Source organism: Camelus ferus, chromosome 3 (genome assembly GCF_009834535.1).
Source record: "Camelus ferus isolate YT-003-E chromosome 3, BCGSAC_Cfer_1.0, whole genome shotgun sequence".
Classification (NCBI taxonomy): domain Eukaryota; kingdom Metazoa; phylum Chordata; class Mammalia; order Artiodactyla; family Camelidae; genus Camelus; species Camelus ferus.
Genome location: NC_045698.1, coordinates 49,342,023 through 49,365,191, shown reverse-complemented (window position 1 = coordinate 49,365,191; position 23,169 = coordinate 49,342,023). Strand labels below are relative to the sequence as shown.

At 35.4% G+C, this 23,169-nt stretch overlaps 1 protein-coding gene across 5 annotated transcripts in view; it reads left to right on the top strand.

Moving 5' to 3' along the window:
* The window catches only part of GFM2 (GTP dependent ribosome recycling factor mitochondrial 2), a 49,945-nt gene that overhangs the window by 16,890 nt on the left and 9,886 nt on the right, over positions 1-23,169 (top strand). For 4 of the 5 annotated variants that reach the window (XR_004317624.1, XM_032474237.1, XM_032474253.1 and 1 more), the window contains 11 exons: positions 1,663-1,723; positions 1,979-2,158; positions 5,391-5,471; positions 6,802-6,950; positions 8,738-8,878; positions 8,962-9,061; positions 9,917-10,106; positions 12,191-12,267; positions 14,258-14,396; positions 20,208-20,387; positions 21,680-21,795. Coding sequence is in view for 3 of the 5 variants with exons in the window: in XM_032474237.1 (XP_032330128.1) it covers positions 1,663-1,723; positions 1,979-2,158; positions 5,391-5,471; positions 6,802-6,950; positions 8,738-8,878; positions 8,962-9,061; positions 9,917-10,106; positions 12,191-12,267; positions 14,258-14,396; positions 20,208-20,387; positions 21,680-21,795 (1,414 nt within the window). In the remaining 2 variants the exon portion in view is untranslated. Of the gene's footprint in view, positions 1-1,662; positions 1,724-1,978; positions 2,159-5,390; positions 5,472-6,801; positions 6,951-8,737; positions 8,879-8,961; positions 9,062-9,916; positions 10,107-12,190; positions 12,268-14,257; positions 14,397-20,207; positions 20,388-21,679; positions 21,796-23,169 lie in introns of those variants that run through there. The other variant, XR_004317648.1, reaches the window with a different exon arrangement.

Sequence of the window (23,169 nt, the reverse complement as noted above, 5' to 3'; positions counted from 1 at the left end):
TTTAAAGTCTGTTTCTTTGGCTCATCGAAAGTAAGAATGCAGTTTGAGCTTTTTTTTTTTTTTTAACATTTTTTTAATCGAGTTATAGTCATTTTACAATGTATCAAATTCCAGTGTAGAGCACAATTTTTCAGTTATACGTGAACATACATATATTCATTGTCACATTTTTTTTCGCTGTGCAGTTTGAGCTTTTAATGGACTATAACTTAAATTTAGAAATAGTATTCTCTATAGAGTATAAATATTCCATGGACTCCCAATTCAATCCTTTTTTAGAAACATTTCAGAGCCGCTAACTCATAGCTTAAATACCAACCTGTGGGATTAAAGAGAGCTGATAGATGATGATTCTGATTGATGTAGAGAGGCTATGTCCTAGTTTCTAGGGTCCTGACAGTGATGTCTTGCTGATTCCACTGGTTTTATTTAGAGCGGTATGGTATAGCCCTTATATTGATGAACATTACAGTGCTCCCTGTCATTGCTAAAGGTAGAGGGTTGCCTCAGAGAACAGTGTTCTTCCTTGTCCCCTGATTTTCTTTAGCTACTAGGTAAAATGCTCTCAACAAAAGGAAACTAGGAGAGGAGAAGATGTTTTGAAACCTACGTGTAGGACAAAAGTTAATGCTGAGACGTAGTCATAATACTCCAGACTTACAGAGTGATATTCCAAAATGGATATGCTATCTGAGAGCAGAATTCAGAAAATCAATAGTGTATGAAGGATTTGGAGAAAATGTGAAAGGGCGAAAATTAAGAATACAAAGGATTGTGGGGAAATGTGATAGGGAGAGATCCTAGTCTGTGATATGAGAGTGGCCATGGGAAAACATAAACTATGCCTCTCCTAATACCACACTGTGTGCTTTGTGTTTCTGTAACTCTCTGCTGTAATTCTAAGGCTACTGGCTTAAAGGACTTTTGTTTTGATTAGTAGAAGCATAGCACCCTTACAATGTGCTAGGCTAATAAGTTTCTGACACTTTTCTGTTTGGAGTTCCTTGAGGTAGATGGAAGTACTACCTGTACTGACTGACAGCACCTATGTTGTTGGGGAGGGAGGTTCTCAAAGGCTGGTTTGAGAACTAGGCTGGTTCTCAAAGACAATGGAACCAGAATGGTCTGCATATGTATATGAATCAGCCCATGTGCCAAGATGGCATGGGGGTCCGTAGGTAGCCAACTCTAGTATTAGCACAGAAATGAACAATGTAGCATATGAGATTACAAATGTCTAAGATAAAAGTGTAGAAAAATTAGTCAGACTGGCCTTTGGAAGAAAGTGGGTAGCTATGTGTGATAACAAATGTAGTTTTTAGAGGAAAGAATCTTTGGGAATCACACATCTTGCGTTTGAATCCTAACTCCAATTTATCATCTGTGACCTTGATCAATTCATTTAACATTAACCTCAAACTTTAGTTAAATGAAGTTCACAATAATAATAGTACCTTAAATATCTGTGGGGGCAGAATTATGGTAGATACTCAATCACTGATATCTGAAATCAACATTAGAAGTTTTGATGATACTGTCCTGTGGAAAACTGTAAATGGTGAACATTAAGGATAATAAAAAGGGTTATAATTTTGGAGAACATTCTTAAATCCTGTTTTAAGAATTTTAACATTTTTAAACTAATTATTTTTCTTTCTACAGTTTTAACTATGCAGTTGAAAGCATCAGAGAGAAGTTGAAGGCAAAGCCTTTGCTTTTACAGGTTGGTTGATTAATAGCAACAACTGCTCAGTGTCCTCATCAATTTATTTTATTGTGACATACTAAACATTTTTGAAGCTATGTCAAATTCTTTTTGGAAAAAATTAGGATATAAATAAAAATAGGTATAGATTATGGTAATAATAAGAGACATTTTGGGGGAGGGATTGGGGAAAGACAAATTTTATCACCATTGCAGTTCTAATTGAGTTCTAATGATCATTTAATAAAATGTTAATCTCATTCTGGCTTATAGTTACCAATTGGTGAAGCCAAAACTTTCAAAGGAGTGGTGGATGTAGTATGTAAAGAGAAACTTATTTGGAGTCCCAAATCAGATGATGGAAAAGACTTTGAGAGAAAACCCCTCTTGGAAATGAGTGATCCTAAATTGCTGAAGGAGACAACGGAAGCAAGGAATGCCTTAATTGAACAAGTAAAATAAATACTTTGAGTTTAAAATCGTATAAATATTTATAAACGTTAAATCATACTTACTGTGAAGTTTCATGTAAAATTACATATGGAATATGCAAAGTATAATGAATAACACAGTGAACACCAGTGTAATCACCACCTAGCTTAAGAAATAGAATATTAGCAATACTCTTGCATTTCTGTGTGCTACTTACTGTTCTCTTTCCCTTCCACTAATCATCTACACTTCCATGTTGATTGCAGTGCTTAGCTTTCATTTGCTTTCTTTTATAGTTTACTGCAAATGTATACCTAGAGAACTTAGCTTTCCATGGTCTGAATTTTACTTAAATGGAATGATACTGTTTATATCTCATTACATTGCTCAACATCATGTTTGAGATTCGTTCATGTGTTATTTCATTCATTTTCAGTCTTCTGTAGTGTTCCAGTGTATGATTATCCCACAATTTATTGTCTGTTCTCTTGTGGATGGACTTTGAGATGGTTTTCTCTTTGCTGTTAGAAACAATGTTGCTGTGAACATCTTGGTGTGTATCTCTGCACACATGTGCAGGAATTTGTTAAATGTAGGAGTGGAATTGCTAGGTCAAAGGGTATGTCCGCTTTTTACATTAGCAGATGTCACATTATTTAGAAAATTTTAAAATAATCAACTTTATACTTAATATATAACTCTGGACCTCATCCACCTTCTAAATTTTAATACAAAGCAGTAAGATTGTTAATATTTATAATATTTATATGATATTGTCAGTGGATAGAGCAATAAGTAAAACATAACCTGTACAAACTCCCAGATTCTTGTAGTCGAGAAAAGCATGAGTCTGAATCCTTTGATTTTTTCACTTCTAAATTAATCTGAGCAAAATAGATCCACTCATCATTAATTTTTCCATTCCTCTTTATATGAAGTTATTTTTAAAGTGATTATTTTCCATTATAATATATAGTAGTCATCAACTTTATCATCAACATAATAATGATTGTTGCTATTTGTATTATTGAATAATAGTTGTTGAGGACCTCCTAGGATCTAGCATAAGTGCTCTACATGTATTACTTGGTCATCCTGGCAACTTGTAGTATCCCCATTTTGTAGGTGAGGAAACAGAGGCTTAACAGTGTTTCAATAAGTTGTCATATAGGTAATAAGCAGCAGAGCTGGAATCTGTCTCAGTTTGGCCCTTAGAGCTCTTATCTGTTCTGCTGTTACTGCTTCTCTAATTTGGAGGGGCTTAAAAGAATATAAGTGGAATTGACATTCATTAATCAATAATTGGTTACATAATTGGTTCCCCTTTGAGGGTTTTGTTTTGTTTTGTCTTATACAGAATAGTGACCCTAAATTGCTGCCTAAACCTCAGAATAAACCTAAGAAGGATTTTTGTACTCTGGTTGAGGAGCCAACATATACTTGCATATATATCCCCTGTTGTTCCAGGACAAGGTAGTATATAATAAAAATAAAGAAAATTTGAGACTATCAGATAATAATAAGCTGATGATTACAAGGAATACATATGTATGTATAGAACTAGAGAATAAGACCACATCACACCTCTTAGGGTACCTACTGTCAAAAAAACAGAAGATGAGTTTTGGCAAGGATGTGGAGAAATTGCAATCCTTATGCACTGTTGGTAGGGATGAAAATGGTGCAACTACTGTGGAAAACAGTATCATGGCTCCTCAGAAAATGTAAAATAGAATTACCATATGATCTAGCAATTCTACTTTTGGGCATAAATCCAAAATAATTGAAAGCAAGGTCTCAGAAAGCTATTTGTACATCCTTGTGCACAGCAGCAGTATTCACAATAGCCAAAAGGTGGAAACAACCCAAGTGTTCATCAGCAGATGAGTGGATAAACAAAATGTGCTATGTTTTATTCAGCCTTAATAAGGAAGGAAGTTTTAATATGCCACAATGTGGATGAACTTTGAGGACATTATGCTAATTGAAATAAGCTAATTATGAAAAGATACTGTATGACTTCCCTTACATAAGGTATCTAGAATCCTCAACTTTATAGAGACAAAAAGTAGAGCTGGAGTTGGGGACAGTGAAGAAGAGTTGTTCATGGGTATAGAGTTTTAGTTTTGATATATGAGAAAATTCTGGAGATTTGTTTTACAACAGTGTGAATGTACTTAACACTACTTAACTGTTCACTTAGAAATGGCTAAGATGGTAAATTTTATGTTTGTTATATTTTACCACATTAAAAAATTTTTTTAAATTAGAGAATAAGATTAGTGTGGACCAGAAGCAACTTTGTGTTCTAAAAGTGAATAGTGATGAAAACCATACTTACTGTATACTTAACCAATGTTCTGGAAGCATAGTTTGAATTAGTTAACTTCACAGCAGCCCCAAGGGTAAGTACTAGTATTATCTCCATGAGTAACCAAGGCAAAGAGAGGTGAGTAACTTGACGAAAGTTTTTTTGAACAAGTTTGTAAGTAGCAGAGCCATTTTCAGACAGTTTGACTCCAGAAGCTGTGCTTAACCTTGCTGCTTTTTGGAAGGATGGTTGGGTACATTTCTGCTATAGTTAGCTGTTAAAAATGTGTTTTTCTCACCAAGTTTGAATGTTTTGCTCCTTTGTACTCTTACAAACTTTTGAAACTCATTAATTTTATTGTCAACTGAATTCTCCTGTCATATATAGGCAGATGATTATGAAAAGAACATGAATTAGAGCATTTTTATTGTTGAAGTGGTACCATAATCCCCTCAACTTAAATTTATTCCCTCAGTGAAGGATTACAAACAAGATCAGTTCTTTTACTTTGTCTTAGGAGATCTGGTGAATGTTCAAAATATTAGACAACTACCAATTATAACTTTTTTTTAATGAACTAAGATTTCCCCCAATTTATCTAGAAACAGCAGTCCATTGTATATATTATTGGCTCTAAATTGTGGGTTTTCTTTTATTTCTTTTGAGCACTCAGAGTAGGTAGCACTTTATTGAGCTGCTTTATCTGACTATAGATTCCCATGAGTTTAGGAAACTAATGAGAATGTATCTTCAGTTTTCAGTTTCTTTTTCTTTGAAAGAAAAACTCTTTATCTCTTTAGAAAATGCGAAGAGTTCCTTGGCCTGGATAAGTTACGTTGTGTGGCTTGAAATCTTTGGACAATGTGTATTTATGGTATATAGACTTAAGTTAATAGTTGTGACAATGCATGCAAATTATAGAACTAAAGCCTTTCTTTATAGGTTGCAGATTTGGATGATGAATTTGCTGACTTGGTTCTAGGCGAATTTAGTGAAAATTTTGATTTGCTACCAGCTGAAAAGGTATATTTTATTCATTTACTTTGACCAAGTTTTACTGATTGGATGTGGTTTGATTTCTCTGTTGTAGGGGTGTGTGTGTGTGTGTTTGTTTTCAACTTTGCATAACATTAGAAAATGTAGGCTTAAAAATTAGGAGAACACTGTTAAAAATTAGAGAACATTGTCCATTCGCTGCAGCCTTTTCTCTTCATTGTGATTCTTTAGTTTTAGGAAAGTCACAGAAAAAAAAATTTTTTTTTAATTTACTGTCTTTCAGACTATTACCATGATCATTTTTCTCAGAACATTTTTCCTGAATCTGTTTTAATTGTTAGTGGAAACTTATTGCAAGTCTTTCCTTTTTTTTGTTTTCTTTTGAAGTACATTAAACCAGAGAATAACCGAGTAATATACTGATAGTATTTCAATTATGACAGATTTCTTCACGGCATTTCTGGTTTTTTCTGTCAAGGACTTTCCCCTGTGAAAAGTGTTTTTAAGTAGTAATATGTGTTATGTTTTTAAATGGGCTCTAGGATGAACTCAGCAAATTCACTTGGTTATTTTTCATGAAAAGAATGAAAGAAAAACACAAGATCTGTAGATCAATTTCGAGCCATTTGAAGTTAGAGGTGAAAAAAATGATTTTTTTTCTTTTGAATGAAATGCCATAATTTTGAATTTTTTTCTTGTTTAGTAATTGAGTGCTTAAATGTGGTGTTTATTATGCCCTATAGTCATATAACATGATACCTGCTTTCAAAGAGGTTACAGTCTAAAATGAAATTGACCTACCATCTCTCTTATCAATAGCTTGCAAGCACATGTTAGCTTTTCTTGGTTTTGAGGTCTTATAAAAATGGTTTTTACTTTGATACCTCATTTTCCTTTGGATTTTATTTGATGTGGATTTAATTCATTTGAAGAAATTGCTAACTCATATTTATATTTCTAACTTTCAACCAGTTACTCTATTGGATTATCAAGGTTAAATCACAAGTATATTAATTCATTTATTTAAGAAATATTTTTATGCACCTACTTTATTTTAAGCACTTTTCTAGTTTCAGGTGGTTTAGCAGTGTTTTTATGAGACTTAACTACAGTGTTTGTATGGATTTTGCATTCTAGTAGATAGACAGTGAACTAATAAATACATATCTAATGTACCAGGTAGTGATTAATATTACTTACAATGAAAAATGAAGAAGAATAAGACCATAAAGAATGATGAAAGTGTTCTGAGGAGTGCTGTTTCATGTGGTTGGTTAGGGAAGGCATCTAATTTTGAGGTATTTTGGCTGAGACCGGTATACTGCACATAAAACACTTACATATCTCTGCTTCGTAGCTACAAACTGCTATACGCAGAGTAACACTGGATCAGACAGCAGTGCCTGTACTTTGTGGAAGTGCCCTGAAAAACAAAGGCGTCCAGCCCTTGTTAGATGCTATTACCATGTACTTGCCTTCACCTGAAGAGCGCAACTATGAATTTCTGTAAGTATGCAAGTGCATAGATTAAAATCTTACAGCCTTGAAAAGACAGGTAGGCACACAGGTCGTGCTTCACAAAGAGAAGTTGAATCACCATTCTTGAATAGCATTGGTAAAGAGTATTATTGTAAATAACATAATGTACAGCCATAGTGATTTTTACTTGAAAGGGACATTTGTCATCATCTCTTGTAACCTGCTGTGTTTACAGATGGAGCTAAGAATGTGTGGCTCTTTTGCTGTGTAAAAGTTAAGTGTTGAGCCTGCCATCTTAGTTTAAAAATAAAAGGCAGTATATTGGGGATGTTTGATGAATATTCTATAGATATGTTTACATTTATTCTAGATTTCAAGATTTTTTTCATAAGCTCAAAATATTTTTGACTATAAGGACGGTCCATTGCTTTACTATTGTCTCTATCAGCTTTGTCCTTGATAATAAGTGGTCTAAAATCTGAGTGAGTTCTGTGCAAAATGGCAGACAGAAGTAGACTGTAATCTTATTAACTAGCACATTGATCACTTTTCATCTCTCCCAGTTGGAGAGGCATTATGATGAAGTTATGAGCATGCACTATGTACTACCTGATTTAAATCTCAGGTCTTCCAGGTTGCTTAGCCTCTCATCTATAAAATGCAGAGAGTAAGACTTATCTCATAGGACTGTTATAAGAGACAAATGAGCTAATATTTATAAAGCACATAGAACAGCGCCTAGTATATTGTAAACTCTCTGTATAAGGATTTGTTAAAGTTAAACTCGGAGAGAATAGGAAAAAGATTTGAGAAGTTCTGTAATCTTAAGTGAAGTAAGCCAGAAAGAGGAAGAAAAATAACCATGTGATACCACTCATATGTGGAATCTAAAGGAAAAAAAAGACAAATGAACTTACATACAAAACAGAAACAGACTCACAGACATAGAATACAGACTTGTGGTTGCCAGGAGGGAGGGGGGTGGGATGGGATAAACTGGGAGTTTGAGATTTGCAGATACTGACTGGTATATGTAAAACAGATAAACAAGTTTATACTGTATAGCACAGGGAACTATATTCAGTATCTTGTAGCATCTTATGGTGAAAAAGAATACGAAAATGAATATATGTATATTCATGTATGACTGAAGAATTGTGCTGTACACCAGAAATAGACACAACATTGTAAATTGACTGTACTTCAATTTAAAAAATAAGTGTCTAACCTACTTTGAGTCATGGACTCCTTTTAAAGTAGTGAAAATATGGAGCTTTTCCTCAGAAAGATGTACTTATACACAAAATTTGGTAATTTCAGAGGGAGTCAAACACCAATTTAGGATGTCATTCTGTAGGTGTTGACTGTATAAACAAGTTCAAGTTTATAGTGTGGATTTAAATGACTGTGCAGCTGAAGAGAAAGTGGGAGGAGAAAGTGAAGGCAATAGTTGGAAAGTACCTATTTGTTTACTTACTCTGTACAGTTTTTAAAGTGGTGTGATGTTCCTAGGTATGTTTTTTGAGGAAGGAGTTCTTTGCAAGAATTATTTGCTGATAGAGATAATGTTTGGAAGAGAATCCATTGTTTTTAGTTTTGAGAAATTAACGGTAAGATCTCCATTAAATAATTTTGTCTAGTGGAAGAAGAGAGTTACATAATATATTATTTAATTGGCCTGGGTAGCTAAACTAGAAGATATGAGAAATCTTTGGAGGACATCAGGGTTAAGTTGGTGCACTGATTCTGATCTGTATAGATGCATAGGAAGTGTGTTTTAAAGGCTTTTCTGGAATTTCTCCTTAATTTTCTAGGCAGTGGTACAAGGGTGACTTATGTGCACTGGCATTTAAAGTTCTCCATGACAGGCAGCGAGGACCACTGGTTTTTATGCGCATTTACTCAGGCATGATAAAACCCCAGTTGGCTGTCCATAATATTAATGGAAACTGCACGTAAGTAGAAGCCTAGGTTATTTTCTAAAACTTCACTCATTTCTTTAAAAGTACTTTTACTAATTTAAACCATGGTTTTACAGGGAGAGAATATGTCGTCTGCTTTTGCCATTTGCTGACCAACATATAGAAATCCCTTCACTGACTGCTGGTAACATTGCTTTGACTGTTGGGCTTAAACATGTAAGTGACCAAATGGTTTCTCTTAAAAATAACAGCTTGATTGTTTATTAAAAGTAGGTATTTTGTATTAGCAAAAACCTGTAAACAATCCAAAAGCTATCAATAGTGGAATAATGAATACTGTAGCATATTTATCAACATGGTTGAGTCTCAAACATTTATTGGGGGGGAGGAAGGTATAGGTTTTTTTTTTTTTCTTATGGAGTCACTGGGGATTGAACCCAGGACCTTGTGCATGTCAAGCATGCACTCTACCACTGAGCTATACCCTTCCCCTTCAAACGTTTAATAAGAAAGAAAAAAATATAAATTATAGAAGACACTAAGCAGTATTAATTGTATTCATGTAAAGTTCAAATCTAAGTAAAATAATACATTATTTATGGATACATACATATGTTTTAAGTTTATATAAAATAATACTATTTCCATCGGGTTTTTTTTTTTCTCTATCTTGATTGTTGCAGACAATTTAGTCTAACTTTATAATTGATCAGGTAGAAAGCAAAGATATTTTGCCAATGAAGTCCCCATAAAGGCAAGGATTTTTGTCTCTTGTTCTTTTATCTCTTTTGTTCAAAGATACATTTGTTTTGCGAGATGAATTTTGAATGTATTTTGTGTGTGTGTGTTATTAGAATTTATTACAGCAGTGTTTTGGATAGAGTTCTTGTAGACGTTAAGTTAGCTTTACCTATGCAAAGTTGTAATGAGCTTTATAGATGTCTCTCCCTTTTAAGTTCTGATGAAAAGAAAGTACCACATTAAAATTTTTCTTTGGTTTTTGTGGTTCTTATTGGAAGCTGAGTGTTCGCCAGTAGTCTGTTTTGTCCCAAGGCATCTTGTTTGTTGCAGACTTCCACTGGAGACACCATTGTCTCATCCAAGTCCAGCGCGTTAGCTGCAGCTCGTCGAGTCGAAAGGGAGGGAGGAAAGAAGCATAGCCAGAACAGTGAAGCAGAGAGGCTTTTACTGGCTGGGGTGGAGATTCCAGAACCTGTTTTCTTCTGTACCATAGAACCACCTTCAGTGGCTAAACAGCCAGGTACAAATAGTCATGGTGTATCAATTAATTAGTGCTCTGATCATTTTGATAAAACAGTTACATTTTAATGCCAAAAGATTTCTTATGTCATTGAGTTCAGTTTTATTAGCATTCATTGGTAAGTATTTCTTGTGATTTGTCTAGTTTTTATTTAAGATGCTTTGATTTTTACAAACTCTTTTCATTTTTTCTTTTATCTTGGCCCTTTTTCTCTTAAATTTGTCCCTACTCTTGTTCTTGTGGTGTTATCTATGGGATTTTAAATTACTGACCTTAGGCCTGCCCTTCCAGTGTATTAGATGAGACAGTAACCAATTCATTACTGATTCAATTTCCCATCACCATTTATAAAAATCAACTTTTCCCTGTTTTCTAGCTCAACCTTTAGAACTCAGTCAAGATATTTATATACTGTGGTTAATGTCATTTGACCTTTTTGAATGTTAAATACTTTGTTCTTTAGCATATTTGCCTAAAATTCTTCAGTGGCTTCTCTGCTTATAGGACAAACCCAAACTCCTTGGTATGGTGTATAGTAAAGCTCACAATTCCAGCTGTATCATTTCCAGCTAGATTTGGTTACACAGAGCAGCAAACCCCCAAATAGCAAGTGTTTTAATGACAAAAGTTTCTTTCCTTCTCTTGTAAAATATCCCTTGAGTTGGTAGTAGCCCAGGGGTTGGAGGGTGGCTCCTCAACATCATTAGGCAACCAAGCTCCAGTCTTTCCACCCTGCTTCTTAGAATTTTCCTCTAGCCACATTAAAAAGAGTTAAGGTAAAATAATTAATTTTAGTAATATATTTTACTTAACTCAGTATATCAAAAATACTATCATTTGAACATAAATATCAATATTAAAATTACTGAATTATTTTACTTTTTTTTTCATGTTAAATCTTTGAACCTGTTATGAATTTTACACTTATAGCACATGTTAATTCAGACTAGTGATATGTTGTACAGATGGCTTGTGGCTACCCTTTGGACCATGCAGGTCTAGAAGACGTGGTTTATATACCTAAGAACACTTAAATGTGTGACTGCTAAGGTTACTTCATTGTTTCATTGCTCAGCTCCTTTCTTCAGCTTTATGTCTGTGGAATTTCTAATGTCTTTTATAAAGAGGAAATATATATGTATCAATTTGATTGTATTAAAGTATCATTTTACTTTAGATGGCATATTTAATGTAAATAATATACAGTTGACCTTTAAACAACAGGGGGTATAGGGGCACCGACCCTCCATGTAGTTGAAAATCTCGGTATAACTTATAGTCAGAGTCTCTGTACCTGTGGTTCTGCATCCAGAGTCAACCAACCACAGATCGTGTATACTGTACACTGCAGTAGTTACTATTAGAACATTCTGAATAAAAGGGGACCTGCATGGTTCAAACTCCTGTTGTTCAAGGTTCAATTATATTCTTATGTCTTCTTTGTTTGTGATAATTCATCATAGGGTGAGCATGTTAGCATCTCTTTATTTGTGATGTAATTTAGCTTATTTCTGCCAGTTTCTCATTACTGTTTGTGTTTCTGAAGGCTTTTCAATTTTTTGTCAGCTCCTAGATTGACCGTTTCAGAATATAATCAGATGATGTTATTGTCCCACTTAAAATCCTTCAGTGACTTCCTAGTGCAAATCCAAACTCTTCACCATCTCCTTCAAGACCTTACATGATGTCATCCTAGCCATACATCTCCCTTCTCTTCTGATGCTACTCTTCCTTTTGTCCACCAGTATCTTGCTACTCTGGCCTTCTTGTTTCTCTAAAAGAAATCATTCCTTACACAGCCATTTCCTCTATCTGGAATTCTTTTTCTTCAGGATTTTACTTACGAGGGCATTCTTTTTGGTTTGTGTCTTTATCTAAATCATCCTGGAAAGTCTTCCTAGGTCACCCAAGTACTTTCCCATCACTATCTTGTCACCTTGTTTTATTCTCTACAAAACATTTATGGCTGTTTGAAAAAAAAATTTTTTAAATTTGCTTGTTCATCTGTTTTCCCCACTAGAATGTATGGTACATTATTTTTTTTAAATGAAACGTAAAGGTAACAGTTATTATTTATCATCTAGATTTGGATCATGCATTGAAATGCCTTCAGCGTGAAGATCCCAGTTTGAAAGTGAAGCTAGATCCTGACTCTGGACAAGTACGCATATTATTACTTAATCCCAGAAATCTTTCAGTAACTTATAGAAGCAGCTTATTAAAGGGAGGATGCAAAGGCACTTTTAAAGATGATAACACACATAAAATGGATGAGAAGTGATTACAGCCTAACAATGTGGGAGGAAAAAGAGTCTCAAAGGAGATAGAGAACTGTGCTGTATATTATAGCACAGTAGAACAACACATGTTCATTCTGCATCTTCTCTTCAGGAAGCCAGGGGAGAGTTTATACAAGATTCTAGAAAAAGTTCCTTAAAGAGATTATAAATTTGTCTTTAAAAAGGATAAACTGATTTCCTTTGAAATCAAAGGAATCTGAGGAATATGGAGTACTTTATTTTCCCAAATGCCAGCCAAATCAAGTAGCAGTTTAGTTTAATTGATACTGAAGGTGCAACAACAGAAACTTTTTATTAAAAAAAAACCTTTGATTTAAAAAATGTCAATACATATATTTTTTAAATAGAAATAGCATGCAAGTGTACGAAGTAAAGAGTTAAAGTCTCCCTTTCTGTTTCTCTATCCCATTCTATACATGTAATCGCTGAAATCTTGGTGAATTGCCTTTTATTCTTTTCCAAACATCAGTTTTTCGGCTGTGCTGTGTTATAAAGCAGAGCATATACTTCTTCAAATATGTACAGACGTATATTATAACAAGTCATTCTATTGTATTATTCTACAACTTGCTTTTTTCCAAAATAATTCTCTTCTTTAACTTCAAATTATAGCCGTCATATACCAAGTAATTTTTTGTTATTCCTTACAATTAGAGTTTTATTTCAGTGAAAGGATACAAATTAGAACCACCCAAAGGAAGAGACACATAGGGCAGAATTTGGGAGAGTTCCAAATGCAAAGCTTTCTTCATCCTCAGGGACTTGTTACCCCCCCTGGCAAAGCCAACAAGGGAAGCTCATCTAAGCCTTTGGTGTCCAGAGTTTTTAATTGGGGCATGATCACATACTGCCTGTGTGGTTGACCTTTAATCTTTAGTGCCTCTGTGGCTTTGGGCCACTGTCTTTATTCTTGAGGTTGTAAATGGATATGGCTATTCCAAAGCCTGCATCGTCAGTCAGTTGTTAGACTTTCTGGTGGACAAAGGCCCTAGACAAGCAATGACTGTTCTATCAGGCAGCACCTTGGCCTAGATATAACTTCCCAGTAGCTGAAGGCAAGGGCCAGATCTCTCTTTGGGGTAAAGTTAATTCTTCACTACACAGATGGTATATGAATAAGATGGGGGCAAGTGTTGATTCCTTGCTCTGTACTCTCTCATACACAGAGACCTTCAGGAATAACCATTGTTGCTTTAAAAGAAAAAAAAAAGCATGGTTTAATTGGTTTTGATGCAAATTTGGCTTTTCTAACAAGGACCCAAAATAACATTGGTTCAAAGAAGATAAAGGTCAACTTCTCTGCCAAATAAAGATCTAGCTAGTCTGGAAGTTTTGACTGCCCACAATACTGTCAGGTGCCCGGGATGGCTGAGAAACAGCCATGTGGTTGGGAGTGCTTGGGGGAGGGTTATTCTCGCCATTCACAGAATGTTGCCCTCGTTCACATTTCAAGACAGTTGCCTACATCTTCATTAAGAAGGTGGCTTTATTTAACGCCCTTTCCTTAAAGACATTACCCAGAAGTTGCCACCTTCACCTATACGTTTTGTTCCATTGGCCAGAACTCAGCTGTGTGGTTGGGAAGTGTAGCCCTAGTTAGGTGCCACTTGCCCAGCTATAATTCAGCTATCAAGGAATAAAAGAATGACATTGTAATTCACTTTTAATTGATTTATTATTCTAGTCAGAAAAGCTAAAAACAGTATTTTGATGTAAGAGCCAAAAAGAATTACAGAAAAAACTGTAAGTAATGAAAAATAAAATGTATTGATATAATACCTTTATTAGTATTTTGTGATAAGCATAACTTTTTCCTTGATTTTTGTTTTGTTTTCTTCTTCTTTTAACCAGACTGTCCTTTGTGGTATGGGGGAGTTACATATTGAGATTATTCATGACCGAATCAAGAGGGAATATGGACTGGAAACCTACCTAGGGCCTCTCCAGGTGGCATACCGAGAGACCATCCTAAATTCAGTTCGTGCCACAGGTAAAAAAACAAAAAACACTTAGAATTTGCTGGTTTTGTTTCTCTCTAGGATCTGCTTTCTGATTTTCTGAATCTCTTAGTTTAGCTGCGTAAAGCAGAGTTCATAGTCTCTAGTGTCTTCCATCAATGAGGACACGTTTTATGTCTGCGTTTTCTTGTTTTTTAGGATGTGTTTTGTTTTAAACGCAGCCTCATTTCATTACTGTTCATTACATCTATTGGCTGAGCCACTCATCAGGCCAGTTTGCAGCAGGATGAGCCCTTGAAGTAGATGGCTCATCCCAGTCCTCACTACCGGGAAAGTATAAGAATTTGAAGTTGGTGTGTTATTTTTATTCTATAAAGTGATTGGAAAATGGGAGGTGGCGGGGGTGGGTGGTGAAGGCAGTCAAAAAGCACAGACTTCCAGACAGGTAAATAAGCACTAGGGATGAAACATAAAACATGATAAAGATAATACAGCGATATGTTATAAATGAAACTTAACAGAGTAAATCTTAAGAGCTCTCATCACAAGGGAAACAAACTTTTTTTCTATTTCTTTAATGTTGTATATGTATGAGATGACAGATGTTCACTAAACCTGTTGTGGTAATCATTTCATTGTCTATGTAAGTTAAATCATTATGTTGTTCACTTTAAACTTACACAGTGCTATGTCACATATCTCAAAATTAGAGATGTAATTTTTAAAGTTTAAAAAGAAAAAACAGTGAGTGGAAAATAATTTCCACTATTTAATAAATATGGTAATCCTATGCTGATGACATTTTTGAGAAAGTGTAGTTTTTATATTTTCTGTCCCAAAATGTAAGAATTCGTGATTTTTCAAAATATGATAATTTGAATTTGGTTCCCTTAAGCCAAAGAACATGACAGTTAATGCTGTTCCTCCCCAAGGAGAAAACATGGACAAGTTTATGAAGAAATACAGAAAAAAGATGTTTCAGACAACTAGGCGCTTTTAAGCAACTCAGTGATTTGTAGAAAGGCCAGGTGGTTACTTTTCACTGAACTTTGAAAAATTAAACAAGCAGAATGTAGGAACAAATGACATGATGATTTTTCTTTCTGGACTCTACATCTGGAAAAACTGAAAATGCTGGGAAAATATAAATAATGTCTTTTAAATTAGTAGCTGAGCTGGTTAGGATGTGATGGAAATTTCGAGAGGTCAAAAGGAAGCTGGAGCAGGAATCTTGGAGAATAAGTCAGTACCAAAGCCTAGAGGAATTCGCAGTCATCTCTGCTGTTTCCATGGAGACTTGGCTGAGGGCAAGGGGCAGAATTGCTGAGAATTTGTAACCATCAGCTTCTGATAACATTTTTGGCCTAAATTCATAGAAGCAATATGACCTGAAAAACTCTTAAGAATTTAGTATAAAGTGCTGATGGATTGGTAATATACCAAGGTATTTGGAGAGAACAATATAGGGCCTCCTTAGATAACTGTATCTTCAGCCTAGGCCTCAAAGAAAATCCCACAGATAAAAGAATATGAAGTCCTCACTAATTAGAAAAAAAGGGTTTAAAATCATAAAACCTTGAGAAAAGGCACAATGAGCAAGAAAAGCAGTATACGCTATAAATATCACAGTCAGACCAGCAGAGACCTCTGATACTGGAATTATATGCATAACATGAAATAAGAATTGAAGGAACAAGAAAGGGGATAGAAAGTATTAGTAAGAAATAGGAGACTATCAAAAATAAGCAGGCAATGGAACATCGTGTTGTCTGAGAAGGAAAGGAAATGCTCAAAAAAATAATGGGGGCATGCCATAAGGGCACAAGAACCAGCTTGAAGAGGCTCCCCTGGCTGAATCTGGATTAATTTGAACTCCAGAATAATTACAAACAATAATTACAGACCATTGAGAAAAAGTTGGAACTCACGAGTCCTTACTGATAATAGAACAACAAGGAGAAGAGAGTGTTCTTCCTTACACTGGAATGCGGAGTGCTGAGTGTTAGGTGATGAAGAGGAGGACTGGAGTGGGAAATCGTCATTTTGCAGCTATGGTGAATGCTTAATGTTGGGAACTAGACGTTAAAGAAGACCAATGTTAAATGGAAAACTGTACTATTTATGGCTAAGAGTATCATGAAGATACCAATTCTACCCAAAAAAGTGTTTTAGACATTAATACTTATAAAACCACAGTCATTATGATACTAATCAAGCTAGGAACAGACAAGTATACCAGTGGAATAAACCAGAAAGCCTAGGAACAGACTCATGTATGTGGAAATGTGGTTACTAGTAACCTATAATGAAAAAGAAAATGAAAACGAATATATATGTATGACTGAAACATTATGCTGTATACTAGAAATTGACAAACAACATTGTAAACTGACTATACTTCAATTTAAAAAAATGTGATTACTGTCAGAGTGATATTGCAGTAGGAAAGGGTGGACTGATGTTCAATAAATGGGCCTGGGATAATTATCCATATGGAAAAAGACATAGATTCCTACCTCATGCCATATAGAAAAGTCAATTCCAGGTGAATTTAAAACCTAACTGTGAAAGGAGTTTCCCTTGGAGCACAAAAGGACAAAGAGGATAAACGCTAATATATGCAAGATAGAGGAAGAAGAAGAGAGGAAGGTTGGAAACACTAAAACTTTGAATTTGTTAGAATACACTAAAGAAAGCAAAAAGGCATACCAAAAACTGAGAGAAGATAACTTGCAATATTTAAAAGCTGACAGATCAGTATCCAGAATATATAGAGCACTTCAAAAATTCAGTAAAAACATGACAACAAACCAAGCAGAAAAGTGAGCAAAGATTGAACAGATACTTCACAAAAGATGATACCCAGAGGCCCAGGAACATATTAAAAGATTCTCAATCTCAGTAATGATTAGGATTGTGCAAGTCAAAAGGACAAGATAATCATTTTACACTAACAAAACCGTCATGAATTAAAATCTGACAATGCCAAGTGTTGGTGAGATGTTGAGCAATGGAAACAAAAAACTTCTGGTGGGTGTGTAAATTATATAACCACTATGAAAACAATTTGGCAACTTTCTGATGAAGTTGACCATGTATAGAACTTACTACTTAGCAATTCCCCTTGTAGGTATATGCCCTAGAGAAACTCTTATATGTGTGCGTTCAGAGATACAAGAACCTTCATTAATAGTATTGTAATAAAACTTTACGTAGAGAGAGCACCCCAGATACTTGTGGGCAGAAGAATGGATAAATAAATTGTACTTTTGCTCATGCAGAAGAGTGAACTACATCACCACGTATCAGCCCAGATGACCCAAAAATGTGAAGCAAAAAAACCAAATTGCCAAATAATTGCAGTATAACATATTCAAAATGAAGCAGAAGTAAACTTTGTTGTTAAGGATACATGCATCTGTGGTACAGCTCTAAAGGAAATCATGAATGATTAAATACAGCATCATGATAGTAATTGCTTCAGAAGGCTTCTAGGTTACTAGTAACATTCTGTTTCTTTAGTAATAGTAGGTTTCATGGATGTTTTTTGTTTTCAGCTTATGCATATATCTTTAAGTATGAAGTATGTCATAAAATTTAGCTTTAAAAGGAATTATGAAGAGAAATTGGGCTATAATTCTTAGTTTTGAATTTGGGCTAGTAGTCACTGCATTACATGGTCACTCACATAAATACAGCATAGTTTTGTTCTAGTAAAATATTGGAAATTGGTGACAGCTATTGGTTGTTAGCAAATGAGAGATCCTATTTTCAGTCAGAAAAAGATCACTAGTGTTTTGGGAAAAAAATCACAAACATGAAATGCATAAAATATTGCTGGAGAAATACATGAAATTTAAGTTTGTGGGTTGGCAGGGTTAAAAGCCTTTTAATTTTCATTAGATAACTTTTGTACTCTGTTTTAAATAAAAATTTTGTAATTGAAAGACTTTCAGTCATATAAGATGTTTAAAAGTATAATCTGAATACCAAAATTTGTGTGATCATCTGCCTGAACACATTCTAAACACTGAAGCAATCTTAATAGGGGATTCAGAGCAGGTTTTTAACAGTAAACACAGAAGCAGATGCTTTTCTTTTTCTAAACAACTTTATTGTGGTATAATTTCTGTACAGTAAACTACAAATATTTCAGGTGTACAGTTCGATGAATTTTGAGAAACTAGTGAAACCACTGCCACAATCAAGATAGCTAACATTTCAGAGACTCACAGACATAGAAAACAAACTTCTGGTTACCAGGGGGAAGGGGGTGAGAAGGGATAAATTAGGAGTTCAAGATTTGCAGATACTGACTGGTATATATAAAATAGATAAACAAGTTTATACTGTATAGCACAGGGAACTATATTTGATATCTTGTAGTAGCTTATGGGAAAAAGAATGAAAATGAATATATGTATATTCATGTATAAATGAAGCAATGTGCTGTACACCAGAAACTGACACAACACTGTAAACTGACTATACTTCAATTTAAAAACAACAACAGATAGCTAACATTTCCATCGCTCCCCAAGAGGTACAAAATATCAAACTCCCAGTTTATCCCTTCCCTCCCCCTTTACCCCCTGGTAGCCATAAGTCTGTTCTCTGTCTGTGAGTCTGTTTCTGTTTTGTAAGTTCATTTGTGTCTTTTTTTTAGATTCTACATATAAGTGATATAATAGAGTTTTTTTCTTTCTCTTTCTGTCTTACTTCACTTAGAATAACGATCTGCAGGTTTGTTCATGTTGCTGCAAAAGGCATTATTTTAACTTTTTATGGCTGAGTAGTATTCCATTGTGTGTGTGTGTGTGTGTATGTGTATACATATACACATACACACACACACATATACATGCATATACATATACACACCACATCTTCTTTATCCAGTCATCTGTTGATGGACATTTAGGTTGTTTCCAGTTCTTGGCTATTTTAAATAGTGCTGCTGTAAACATAGGGGTGTATGTGTCTCTTCAAATTATATTCTTCTCTGGACATATGCCCAGGCGTGGGATTGCTGGATCATATGGTAAGTTTTAGTTTTTTAATGAACCTCCATACTGTCCTCCATAGTGATTGTACCAGTTTACATTCCCACTAACAGTGTAGGAGGGTTCCTTTTTCTTCACTCCCTCTCCAGCATTAATGGTTTGTGACGTGAGGTAACAACCTCACTGTAGTTTTGATTTGCATTTTTCTAACAATTAGTGATATTGAACATCTTTTCATGTGCTTGTTGGCCATCTGGATGTCTTCTTTGGAGAGATGTCTGTTTAGGTTTCTGCCCATTTTTTGATTGGGTTGCTTGTGTTTTTGATAAGTAAGCGGTATGAGCTGTTTGTATATTTTGGAAATTAGTTCCATGTCGGTTGCATTATTTGCAAATATTTTCTCCCATTCTGTAGGTTGTCTTTTTTTGTTGATGGTATCCTTAGCTGTGCAAAAGCTCTTAAGTTTAATTAGGTCTCATTTGTTTATTTTTGCTTTTATTTCCATTGCTCCAGGAGGTTTGAAAATAAATACTGCTTTGATTTATGTCAAAGAGTGTTCTGCCTGTGTTTTCCTCTAAGAGTTTTATAGTATCTGGCCTTACATTTATTCTTTAATCCATTTATTTTTGTATATGGTGTTAGAGGATGTTTTAATTTCAGTCTTTTACAGGTAGTTGTCCAGTTTTCCTGGCACCCTTATTGAAGAGACTGTCTTTTTTCCATTGTATATTCTCACCTCCTTTGTCATAGATTGACCATAAGTGCATGGGTTTATTTCTGGACTTTCTTGACACTTTTCCAGAACAAATCTCTGAGGTACTATATTCAATTTGTTTACAGATACCTTAGATAGAACTTTAGGAGACAGACGGCATCTTGTGACTGTAGACCTGGAAGCAAAGCCAGCCGAGACTTCATCTCTTCTGCCAGTTATCGAGTTTGCAGAAAGTGTTGGTGAAGACCTTTCACAGGCCTCACGAGAGGCTGTTGAAAATGGAATTCACAGTGCATGCGTCCAAGGTAAAGTACTCAGATAACAGCAAGCATCAGCATCACACTTGGTGATTTAATCACTTCTAATATTACAAATTGTTTCATTCTTCTTTTCTAACTTTGATGGTGTTTTCTCCCTATCTCTTTGCATCATGCATATGTCACACCTCTATAGTTGTCCCACAGACCTTGGGTATTCTGTTCTGTTTTTTTCAGGTTTTTGTTTACTTTACTTTTCAGTTTTGAAAGTTTCTGCTGATACATCCTCTGACTCAGAGACTTTACTCAGACACGTCCAGTCTACTTAGAAGCCCATTGTCAATGGCATTCTTCATTCCTGTTGACAGTGGTTTTGATCTGAAGCATTTCTTCTTGGTTCTTGGTTAGGATCTCTCTCTTTGCCGTCATTGCCCGTCTGTTCCTGCATGTCTGCTTTATCTGTCAGAGCCCTCAGCCTATATTAATCATAGTCATTTTATATTCCCAGTCTGATCATTCAACATCCCTGCCATGTCTGGTCTGGTGCTTGCTCTGTGTATTCAAAGTGTGCTTTTTGCCATTTAATATGCCTTAAAATTTTTTTTGATAGCCAGATATGATGGATGGGTAAAAGGAACTGCTATAAACAGGCCTCTGTTACTGGTGGTGAGGTGTCGGGGAGCACTCTGTAGTCCTAGGATTAGATCTCAGTCTTTTAGTGAGACCGTGCCTTTGGACTCTGAACTACGCAACTGTTTCTCAGTTTTTTTCACACCCCCCCCACCCCCCATAAGTGGGACAGAATGGCTAGAGTAGGCTGGAATTGGGTACTTCCCTCAAGTCAGTCAGGCTCCGTTTCCCCTGTGGGCAGGCCTCGTTAACAACAGAGTGCCTTGGAGTATTTCTGAATGGAGTTCCCCCTCCCTTGAGTTTCTGCTATTTACGGTGAAAACCTGCTTGAACTCTTAGAGGTAAACTTCACAAAATTGTGCCCCTCCCATCCCCAAGACTGGGTCTCCCTGGAAATTTTAACTCTTACTTGTCCACACTGGGCCTCCAATAATTCTTCAGTTACAGTCCAGGTGTGACTCCGCACTCACCTGTCTGTTTCTCTTGTCTTGGGGGCAGTGGTTTGCTCTTTGTCCTCTCCTGTCTTATGGATCCAGTAAGATTTGTTTCAGTCTGTTCTGCTTTTTACTTATCGTTAGGACAGAATGATGACATCTAAGCTACTTACATGCAGAACTGGAAACTGGAAGTTCTTTATCTCTTTACACTTCCCAGTTACTCCTTACTATATATTGAGTCCTGACACTGTACAACTTTTTCTCCTTGCCTAGGACCATTGCTTGGATCCCCAGTTCAAGACGTGGCAATTACTTTACATTCACTGGTAATTCATCCCGGTACCTCTACAGCTATGATTTCTGCCTGTGTCTCCAGATGCATACAGAAGGTACAGAATTGTCCTAATCTTTGTTGCTTAAGGGTGACAGTATTGTCTGATCCTGATCCACTGATCCACCGACAGCTGTGCTCTCGCAGTGCCTGACCTTGTGTCTTTGAATCTGAGCCTTATAGTCAATGAGAGTTTTTACGGTAGAGAATCTTTGATTTCTTAATCACTAAGGTTTTATTCAAAAGAGGATCTAAGAAATTACTATTTAACACAGCTAGCTATTAAATATCCTCTGATTCTGGCAAAGAGGCAAGTTTTCTTAAGTGGCAACTCTGCTTTCCCCATCCCAGATACACAGCCATTAGAGGCAAGCTTGGTCGGTTTGAGTAAAAGACATTTCTGGCATCAGTTTGGCCCCAAATGTACTATAACCTAGGCCCCAAATGTACTATAACCTAAAGGACATTGAAGATCTAATATTGGTTACAGTGTTGGAGTTCATGTTTATTCAAAGATTACTTTAATCAAGGATCATTGAAATCAGAGAAGTCCTGCTGAGTAACAGATCAGATAAGCATCTTCCCTTCTCAAAGCCTCAAGCAATCTGGTCTTCTTGGTGTGATTATTTGGGGGGTGTGTCCTTGAGTGTGTTGCCCTAGTCATCTACCAGAGCTGGATTAACCCCCAGGACCTTAGTGTGCTGAACGCTGATTCCATGCATTCTCCTCAGTGTGGGAATACTCTAGTTTTGTGGGTGACTGATTTTGCACTAAAATACTCGGTTTTATAACCATTTTCTAGTATTTCTGAACCATGTTTGAGACTTGATTTTCTGTAGTCTTATTTGAATCCGTAATTATAAAGTAATTATAAAGTTGATTTAAATACCCTCAGTCCCTAATTTAATGTCTCTTTCATCTGAGTTCAAATTCATACTTCTTAAAATTTTTGATTTAAAAAAATACTTTCAAAAATAGTTACTTATTGTTTGCCTAAGCATATAGTTAGAAATACCACCTGTACAGTAGTCATAATAAAATTGTTAACATTTACCTTCCAGTAATTCTTACAGTTTCTCCTGAAATTGGTTTTGGTATTGAAATACAATAACCAGAAAGATGATGTAATGTTTCTGAATTAACCCAAAGCCTCAGTCCTTCAAAAATCTAATATGCCTTCGTTAGCCTTTTTATTAAGATCATAGTAGAGAACAACAATTAACTTTACGGGGCTGTCATTACTTTAAGTAAAATCCTACTAATGGAGGTACTCTAGCCCTTGTTAAACATCATCTGGTGGGGAAGCCCCTCTGCTTAAGAGAAGTTAATGATGCTTCATATATTTATTGAGTCATCTGTGTTGTGCTTACCGTGCACTGGGCACTGAAAGGGACACAAATAAGATGCATACATTTTTCTTGACCTAAAGGAG